The sequence below is a fragment of the Gopherus flavomarginatus genome, chromosome 1, assembly GCF_025201925.1.
Source record: "Gopherus flavomarginatus isolate rGopFla2 chromosome 1, rGopFla2.mat.asm, whole genome shotgun sequence".
NCBI classification, from domain to species: domain Eukaryota; kingdom Metazoa; phylum Chordata; order Testudines; family Testudinidae; genus Gopherus; species Gopherus flavomarginatus.
The window spans coordinates 107,523,178-107,533,269 of NC_066617.1; the positions used below are offsets into that span (position 1 = coordinate 107,523,178).

At 50.0% G+C, this 10,092-nt stretch overlaps 1 protein-coding gene across 3 annotated transcripts in view; it reads right to left on the bottom strand.

Moving 5' to 3' along the window:
- DRAM1 (DNA damage regulated autophagy modulator 1) overlaps positions 1-9,879 on the bottom strand; it is a 32,851-nt gene extending 22,972 nt beyond the window's left edge. For all 3 annotated transcript variants that reach the window (XR_007773444.1, XR_007773445.1, XM_050946235.1), the window contains exon 1: positions 9,499-9,879. Coding sequence is in view for 1 of the 3 variants with exons in the window: in XM_050946235.1 (XP_050802192.1) it covers positions 9,499-9,629 (131 nt within the window). In the remaining 2 variants the exon portion in view is untranslated. The remainder of the gene's footprint in view (positions 1-9,498) is intronic.
- Positions 9,880-10,092: the final 213 nt, after the last annotated feature.

Below are 10,092 nucleotides of genomic sequence, written 5' to 3' on the forward strand. Positions count from 1 at the left end.
CATGATTCAGCTATCTATTAAACTAAAGGAACGAACCAAGTACTAAACGGTCAAAAAATGTGTTACAGCTATTAGGCAAAAATCACCATATCATCCTGAAGCGCACAAAATGCTGAATCAGCCTTCTATCAAAATCAGTTGAGTTCAGAACTATTAAAAAATTGTATGCCAAATTTTGCTGCATATCCTGTTCCACCAATGCAATTCTATGCTGCTCTGAAATGATAGGGCATATTTTCATCTCTTCATTCACTCATTCAGGAACTATGGCTGTACAAATGCTAGCAGACCTGAGGCCAAATTTGTCTAATGGTGTATGTGACAAAGGTCTCAGAAGTGACCTGCAAAGGATTTCAATTAAATTAAGCTTGTGTCCTTCCTCTCCACACCCACCTCTTACTGATGAATAAAGAGAGTCTGAAGTGTTTTTAATCTAATTTATTTTCCTGATTATTTATTTATTTAAAATCTTAGACATATCAAGATTATAAAGTCTGGTCTTCCCTAGTTTTATTTGAAGAGCTCCTAGGAGACAGAAGGATATTTAATGTGAGACCTTAACACCTTTATTGAAGGGTAAAGGTGTTGAATCTATAACCTAGGCCTAATCTCCATACAGTTCTAGCACTGATATAACTGTGTCAGTTAGGAGTGTGATTTCTTTTTTAAATCAAAATTTATACCAGCACAATCCCTACTGTGGATACAGTAACACCGCTACAAAGGTGCTTTAAGTTTAAATTAGTATATCTTATTTCCCTTCCTATTGTAGGGAAGAGCTATACTAGAATAAACACCTTTACATAAGTAATACTGTGTCCAAACTAGGGGGGTTGTACTGCTTTAGCTATACTGGTATAGTTTACTCCTGGGGGAATACTGCACCACTGCGCAATGCAGAATTTTGCAGAAACTAACGTATGCACAAAATTTCCTTCCCCCCACAGAAATGGGCTGCAGTGCTGCTAGCTGCCACTAGGGACAACTGGACTCAGCAGAGCCCAGCTTGCACATAGAAGACCTTGGTGGGGGACAGAGAGGGTGCTAGAGCAGTGGGGGGCAACCTGCGGGCCGCATGTGGCTCGTCAGGGTAATCCACTGGCGGGCTGCCAGACTGCTTACATTTGCATGGCCACCCGCAGCTCCTGGTGGCTGCAGGTTGCCCACCACTGAGCTAGAGTATTCCTGGCAGCTGCAGTTCCCAGGATGCCTTAAGGGTAAGAGAGGGTGGCGTGGAGAAAAGTCCATGCAAGACTGGGACCGAGCATCAGGCTGTTTCTCCCTCTGGATGGATCACTGGGCTCCGGGGGGAAGAGGGTTGGGGGAGCCCCACGGTTGGGTTCTGGGGAGGAGGGGTTGTGGATGTCTGCTCCCCAGCTTTGCTTGAGGGGGTTGGGGGCAGAGAAACAGGAACTGGGTTGCTATAGGGGTTTCTTTAACTCTCTATTCCTGGTGGAATTTGTGTGTGTCTCTGTATTGTTACAGACATACTTGCTGACAGGTATTTTGAAATAAATTACCAAATTAATTGAAACTGTCATGATTAGGTAGTGTTATTTTGACAACCAAAATTTGCAGAATTTTTAACTTTTTGGTGCAGAATGGCCCCAGGAGTATATCGTTACAGCAGTACAATTTTTGTGTCTACAAGGCCAAAGGCTTTCTGTACTCAGAATAATAATATATGGAGATATACCTATCTCATAGAGCTGGAAGGGACCCTGAAGGGTCATTGAGTCCAGTCCCCTGCCTTCACTAACAGGACCAAGTAGTGATTTTGCCCCAGATCCCTAAGTGACCCCTCAAGGATTGAACTCATAACTTGAGGTTTAGCAGGCCAATGCTCAAACCATTGAGCTATCTCTCCCCTTAATGTCAATCACTGAAGTTAAATAGGTGTAAATAAATACACAATGTTGTTTTAAATGGAATAAATCTCTCCTCCCCTCTTAATTAGTATTATGCATTATTTGAATTGCAGTAGTCTCTACAGCAGGGGTCAGCAACCTCTGGCACGTGGCTCGCCAGGATAAGCACCAGTTTATTTACCTGCCGTGTCTGCAAGTTTGGCCGATCGCAGCTCCCACTGGCCGTGGTTCGCCGTTCCAGGGCAATGGGGGCTGCGGAAGCGGCCTGAGCCGAGGCATGAGCTGGCCACGGCTTCCCACCACCCCCATTGGCCTGGAGCAGCAAACCACGGCCAGTAGGAGCAGCGATCAGCCGAACCTGCGGACGCGGCAGGTAAGCAAACTGGCCCGGCCCAGCCTGCCAGGGGGCTTACCCTGGCGAGCCGCGTGCCAGAGGTTGCCGACCCCTGCTCTAGAGGCTCTGATCAGGGCCCCAGTTGTGCTATGCAAGGTACATACATATGTGTAATTTAAAATGCCTGAGTCTCTGTTCCAAAGAGCTTACACTCTTACAGCCTAATCCTACAAACATATAAGCAAAGAAGCAATTAAAGATAAGCATGTCAATATTTACAGAAGTAGGGCCTGTATGTTAAGACAATAAATGGAGAAAAACAGATGAATCAGGGAGGAGTGTGGGAAGAACAAGGTAAACAGTTACATCAGGCCTGCACAACATACAGCCCGTGGGCTGCCGCGAATGGATTCTAAATCCCCCGCACACGGCGCTCTGCGGGCATCCCAGAGCCCTTTGAATCTCAGCCGCGGCCGGGAAGCAAAGAGCTCTGGGCTGCTGGCAGCCGTGGGGAGCCCAGAGACCTTTAAATCTCAGCCACAGCTGGGAGTCAGAGGGCTCTGGGCTGCCCGCAGCGGCGGGGAGTGTACAGCCCTTTAAATCCCAGTCGCGGCCAGGAATCAAAAGGCTCTGGGTTGTCCGCAGCCACGAGGAGCGCAGAGCCCTTTAAATCTCAGCCGCAGCCGGGAACCAAAAGGCTCTGTGCTGCCCGCAGTCGTGGCTGGGAGTCAGAGGGCTCTGACCTGCCGGCAGTCGCAGGGAGCCCAGAGCCCTTTAAATCCCAGCTGCGGCCGGGAATCAAAAGGCTCTGGGTTGCCTGCAGCCGCGGGGAGCACAGAGCCCTTTAAATCTCAGCCGCGGCTGGGAGTCAAAGGGCTCTGGGCTGCCTGCAGAGATTCCCAGCCGCGGCTGGGATTTAAAGAGCTCAGGGCCCCCCGCGGCTGCGGCAGCCCAGAGCCCTTTGAATCCCAGCACGCGGCCACTGTTTGCCCCCTCCCCGGACCCTTGCCCCAACTGCCCCCCAGGACCACCACCCCCTATCTAACACCGCTGGTCCTTGTCCCCTGATACCCCTCTCCTGGGACTCCTGCCCCTAACTGACCTCCAGGACCCCAGCCCCTATCTAAATGCTGCTGCTCCTTGTCCCCCAATTGCCCCCTCCCAAGACCCCGGCCCCAACTGCCCCTTGGGACCCAGCCCCTATCTAAGCCTCCCTTCTCCTTGTCCCCAACTGCCCCCTCCTGAGACCCCCCAACTTTCCCCCAGGACCCCACCCCCTACCTGTCCCCTGATAAACCCCTGGGACTCCCATGCCTATCCTACTGCTGCCTGTCCCCTGACTGCCCCCCTGAACCTCTGCCCCATCCAACCACCCCTGCTCCCTGTCCCTTGACTTCCCCCTGGAACCCCCTACCCCTTCCCCAACCCCCAGCCCCCTTACCATGCCACTCAGACCAGCGTGTCTGGCTCCATGCAGCTCCAGACACATTGCTGACATGCTCCCCCGTGGAGCCCACAACCTCCCACCCCAGCACCTGCCTTCCAGATTTGAACACCTCAAAATTCAGGAGTGCTCAAGCTCACTTTGGGCAGCTGTTACTTCATTTCTCCCAAATCAAATATACTGATCCACTGTAACTTGCGGTAGAAAAAGTAGGATAAAATTGAGCAAGAAATGCTTATTAGGACTGGAATTGCTATTTTCAACAGCCATTGCTTTTTTGGAAGACAGCGATATTGCACTGGCAAATTCCCCATAGAAAGAAAGAGTGGAACAAAGGAATAATAAAGGCACCTCAACTTTTCCTCATTTATGGAGGACAGTCTTATAATATGCATCCGGATATCCCCAATCACACAAGCTGAAAATTGTTCCACTTTACTGCAGCTCTGTAACCATATGAGAACCAATCCTGTCTGTGTTTTGTGCACATCCAAAATTCCTGCTGAATGACCGCCCTGGGAGCATTACCAGTGACCCAGGACTGGGGAGGCAGGAGGTGTGGGCGGGGGAGGCACTGGTGAGGGGAAGCCCAGGGCTGGGGCAGCAGCGGGGTGGGGAGAGGGCACTGGTGGGGAGGAAAGGGGGAAGCCCAGCACTGGGGCGGAAGGAGGTGTGTGTGGGTTGGTGGGGGGAGAGCCCAGGATTGGGGCAGGAGGGGAGTACAGGGGGGAGACATATTTTTTTTGCTTGTGGCAGCAAAAAACCTAGAGCCGTCCCTGCCAGGTTCCCCTAGCCGCCGGAGCCCTGGGCCGTTTAATTTGACCCTGAGGACTCCCAGCCACCTCTTCAGCTGGGAGCCCCCGGTTGATTTAAAATAAAGTATCACATCCCCACCCTCAACTTTCCTTTTTGGCCCACAGCTGTTTTGGTGGGGTGGCACTGGGGAAGGAGGGTTTGTTTCTGCAGGGCTGGTCGGCCCTGGGGCGGGGTGTTTCTGCGGGGCCGGGAGGTTTCGACCCTCGGTTGTTTTCTTTGGAGTAATGTGGCCCTCGCCACTTTACGAGTTGTGCAGGCCTGAGTTACATGACTGTGTTTGGTATACGATGCAATAGTCACTTAGGCTTGGTCTACACTTAAAAGTTTTACTGATATAACTATTTTAGTCGGGTACATCTACACTACGGGATTATTCCGATTTTACATAAACCAGTTTTGTAAAACAGATTGTATAAAGTCGAGTGCACGCGGCCACACTAAGCACATTAATTCGGCGGTGTGCGTCCATGGTCCGAGGCTAATGTCGATTTCTGGAGCGTTGCACTGGGGGTAGCTATTCCGTAGCTATCCCATAGTTCCCGCAGTCTCCTCCGCCCCTTGGAATTCTGGGTTGAGATCCCAGTGCCTGATGGGGCAAAAATCATTGTCGCGGGTGGTTCTGGGTAAATGTCGTCACTCATTCCTTCCTCCGGGAAAGCAACGGCAGACAATCATTTCGTGCCCTTTTTCCCTGGATTGCCCTGGCAGACGCCATAGCATGGCAACCATGGAGCCTGTTTTGCCTTTTGTCACTGTCACCGTATGTGTACTGGATGCCGCTGACAGAGGCGGTACTGCAGCACTACACAGCAGCATTCATTTGCCTTTGCATGATAGCAGAGATGGTTATCAGTTGTTCTGTACCGTCTGCTGTGCCATTGTAAATTATCAATGAGATGACGGTTATCTGTCGTTCTGTACTGTCTGCTGATGTCATGGGCGACCCCGACTGAGGTCAGCTGGGGGCGCAAATACAAATATGGGAATGAATCCCGGGACATTCCCTCCTTTATGTTGTATCTAAAAATAGAGTCAGTCCTGCCTAGAATATGGGGCAAGTGTACTAGAGAACCAGAGAGCACAGATGCTCCATGTCAGATCCCGCAGAAATGATGAACTACATGCCATTCTAGGGGGTGCCCCTGCAACAACCGCACCCGTTGCTTCAATGCTTCCCCCAACCCTCCTGGGCTACCGTTGCAGTGTCTCCCCATTTGTGTGATGAAGTAATAAAGAATGCAGGAATAAGAAACACTGACTTGTTAGTGAGATAAAATGAGGGGGAGGCAGCCTCCTGCTGCTATTAGTCCAGGCAGGACATTAAGTGGTGCAGGGGAGAGGAGCCCAGTATCCCGCTGCTATGATAGTCCAGGCAGTACAGAATCTTTTCTTTACACATGAAAGGGAGGGGGCTGATGGAGCTCAGCCCTCAATTGCTATGATGAAGACCGTTACCAGCCATTCTGTACCATCTACTGGGAATCATTCCTATTTTTACCCAGGCGCCCCCGGCCGGCCTCACCTGAGGCCAGCCAGGAGCACTCACGGGCTGATTATGACGACAGATAGCAGTCATATTGTACTGTCTGCCACCGGGGAGGGGAGGGGAGCGGATACTGCTCTTCACTGCCGCAGCATCGCGTCTACCAGCAGCATTCAGTAGACATAGGGTGACATTGAAAAAAGTCAAGAAACAATTTTTTCCCTTTTCTTTCATGGGGTGGGGGGAAGGGGGTAAATTGACGAGCTATACCCTGAACCACCCCAGACAATGTGTTTGACCCTACAGGCATTGGGAACTCAGCCAAGAATGCAAATGCTTTTTGGAGACTGCTGAGGACTGTGGGATAGCTGGAGTCCTCAGTACTCCCTCCCTCCCTCCATGAGTGTCCATTTGATTCTTTGGCTTTCCGTTACGCTTGTCACGCAGCACTGTGCTGTGGACTCTGTATCATAGCCTGGAGATTTTTTTCAAATGCTTTGGCATTTCATCTTCTGTAACGGAGCTCTGATAGAACAGATTTGTCTCCCCATACAGCGATCAGATCCAGTATCTCCCATATGGTCCACGCTGGAGCTCTTTTTGGATTTGGGACTGCATGGCCACCTGTGCTGATCAGAGCTCCAAGCCGGGCAAACAGGAAATGCAATTCAAAAGTTCGCAGGGCTTTTCCTGTTTACCTGGCCAGTGCATCCGAGTTCAGATTGCTGTCCAGAGCGGTTACAATGGTGCACTGTGGGATACCGCCCAGAGGCCAATACCATCGATTTGCAGCCACACTAACCCTAATCCAATATGGTAATACCGATTTTAGTGCTACTCCTCTCGTTGGGGAGGAGTACAGAAACCGATTTAAAGAGCCCTTTATAGCAATATAAAGGGCCTCGTTGTGTGGATGGGTACAGCGTTAAATTGGTTTAACACTGCTAAAATCGGTTTAAACACGTAGTGTAGACCAGGCCTTAGTGATGTGGTGTTTCTTATACCCAAACAGTTATGCCTGTAAAAGCCCTAGTGTGAACATAGTTATATTTGTAAAAAGGTGATTTAGACCTGGATAATTATTCCTCTTTCCATATGGTATTAGCCATATCATTGTAAAGCATCTTTATACCAACATAAGTGTGTCTACACCTTGGTGTTGTATCACTTTAACAATACAGGTATAGGTAAAACAATACAACTTTTTCATGAACATAAGCCAATGGGACCTGATCTAAAGACCACTGAAATCCAAGTCCATGAGACTCTCTCTATTGACTTCAGGGGGATTTGGATGAGGGGCAAGATTTTTAAAGGTATACAGTAACTTCTCACTTAAAGTCATTCCAGTTAACATTGTTTCATTATTAGGTTGCTGATCTATTAGAGAACATACTTGTTTAAAGTCATGCAATGTTCTGTTATAAGGTTGTTTGGCTCACCCCGCTCTGCCCGCCTGCCTGGCATTCCAGCTGGTGAGTTGGGTCGGGCAGCGCTGGTGCAAGGATATTTTGCGCCCTTGGCAAAACTTCCACCTTGTGCCCCCCCCCGCCCCTTCCTGGCAGAAGCACCAAGCGGGCGGAATGGCACCAAGCCCCCGGCCCCTGACCCTGCAATGTCCCTGCCTCAACCAATCTTCACATTCATAATTGGTGGGCACACTACTACATTGTTTGTTTAAAATTATTTAAAACATATACTGTATATGTATATAATGTCCTTTGTTTGTTGAAAAAAAAATGTCCCTGGAATCTAACCCCCCCCTTTACATTAATTCTTATGGGGAAATTGGATTCACTTAACATTGTTTCACTTAAAGTAGCATTTTTCAGGAACATAACTACTACATTAAGCGAGGAGTTGCTAAATAGGCATCTAAAGATGCAGATAGGCATGCAGTGGCATTTTCAAAAATGGAAAATCCTGCTAGGTGTCTATCTGCATCTTTAGGCACCTAAATACCTTTGAAGTTCCGGCCCAATGCCCTTAATGGCTTATCTTTCTTGTGTCTTTTGATGTCATAATTTACACCAGCTTTCCAGTTTTCACCATGGCCTCAAACTAGCAAACACTTACACATGTGAGTAATTTTATGTGTGTACAGTAGTCTCATGAAACTACTCATGTCCATAAAGATATGTAAGTATTTGCAGGATTGGGGCTATAGTCTTCCAGCCAAAACAGGATTTGAAATATATATATATATATATATATATATATATATATATATATATATATATATATATATATATATATATATATATATATATATATATATATATATATATATATATATATATATAAAGCAGGGGAGGGGAAAAAATTACAATCTCTCTTGCCCCACACTGTCTTTTAGGTCTTTTTTACACACTATAAAGGAAAAAAGGGGAACAAATCAATTTCTCCCCTTTGCCAGTCACTTTTAACCTTCTAGGAACTAAATCAAGACAATTATTCTACTAAATATTCAGATGTTAAATATTAATAAAGTCAAAACTAGGAGTAATTAGCCTTTTACTTAACTGTAATTGAATAATGAAAGTAGAAAATAAAATATAATATTTAAAGCACTTCACACATATGCCTTCCCATCCCCTTCTGATGTAATGACTTTTATCCCCTATCTAGTTTAATTGTGAGAAAGAGAGAAACATTTCCATAAAAATTGCTTCGGTCTTGGGTCAGTAACCCAACACATAAACAAAGAAGACATTTAAAAGATATCCACTAAAAGACCGAACAATGAAAATATCAGATTCTGGACTTTCTAAACAGAATATAAACACTGCAGGACCCCAGCTCTTAAATGAGGTCAGACTCTCTAGAATGATCCTTGAACCACGTTGTGCTCTTTGGGCCCAAATTGTGCTATCATGGTACAGGCAAAACTCCCAATGCCCGAGAGAGTTTTACCGGGATAAGTAGGGCACTCCCCAGGGGCAGCTTGTTTAACCCCTGTACTCTGCAGTCATGCAGAAGCGGGACTGGCGAGAAGCACGAACGACATAAGCAGAGCGGTCCTGCCTCCCCGGCATCCAACGGGCTCTGGTGTGCTGTGGAAAACAGCCAGGTGGGGCCCTGCTGCAACACGTGTTTCCTTCCTCCCGCCGGGGCAAGCAGCCACCCCAGCCTCTGCTCTGGGACAAGACCAACTTCCCTGCCTCACTCTCCTCGGCAGGGGAGCAGGATCCTTCTCCTTCTCGTTGAGATGCCAGCGCAGTGCCCGTCCCTGCCCTCACCCCGCCAGCTTCTAAAACCTCAGCCCCTCGCCCCGCTGCACCCTCCACCTTTCCCCAGCCGCCTGGGCTGCAACCGCCAGGGGTCCCCGCACTCCAGCCCTCACGCCCCCGCCCCACCTTTCTCCAGCCCTCAGCTCCCCCGGCAGCCTCCAATATTGCGTTGCAGCTCCCTCCAGCCCCGCTTCGGTCCCAGCCCCGGTTTCCGCTGCCCCTCGCCCGAGGGCTGCTGCCTCGGAGCCCTGCGGCTCTGCAGCCTGGGGGCAAGCCTCGGCCCCTGCCCCTCCCCGCGAGCGAGCGGGGCGGGGGGCTCCCACCTGATGTAGGGGACGAGCGGCTCCACGTGCCCCCCTAGCACGGCGATCACATAGGAGATGATGAAGGCGGCCGAGGACCAGCAGACGAGCAGCGCGGGGATGAAGGCCACTCCCGGCATGAAGCACAGCATCCTGCCCCGGGGGGTCCGCCGGCGGCAGCCCACCCCGGCCGGCACGGGAGGCGCCGGGCGGGCAGGAGCGGGCTCTGTTACGGAGCCAGTGAAGTCACAAAGCTGATGGGACAAGGCTCAGCGGAGGAGCCACGACCGGCTGCCAGCCGCCCCGCTCTCCAGAGACACCCCGAGAGAGGGTCTCCCAGCCTAGCCAGAACTGCGCGGTCTGTCCCCACCACACACACACTGGCCTATTCCTCTTCTTCTCCACACTTCCCCCGTCCCCGCACACACACGCACACAAGGCTGTTCCCTTCTCTCCCACGCACAGCTCTGTCCCTCTCGCCCCTCCCTCCCGGGCTATTCCTCTTCTTCCCCACACTGCGCTGGCCCCTTCCCCCGTCCCCGCACACACACACACAGGGCTATTCCCTTCTCTCCCACACACAGGTCATCTCTCTCCTCCTCCCCCCCGCCCCCG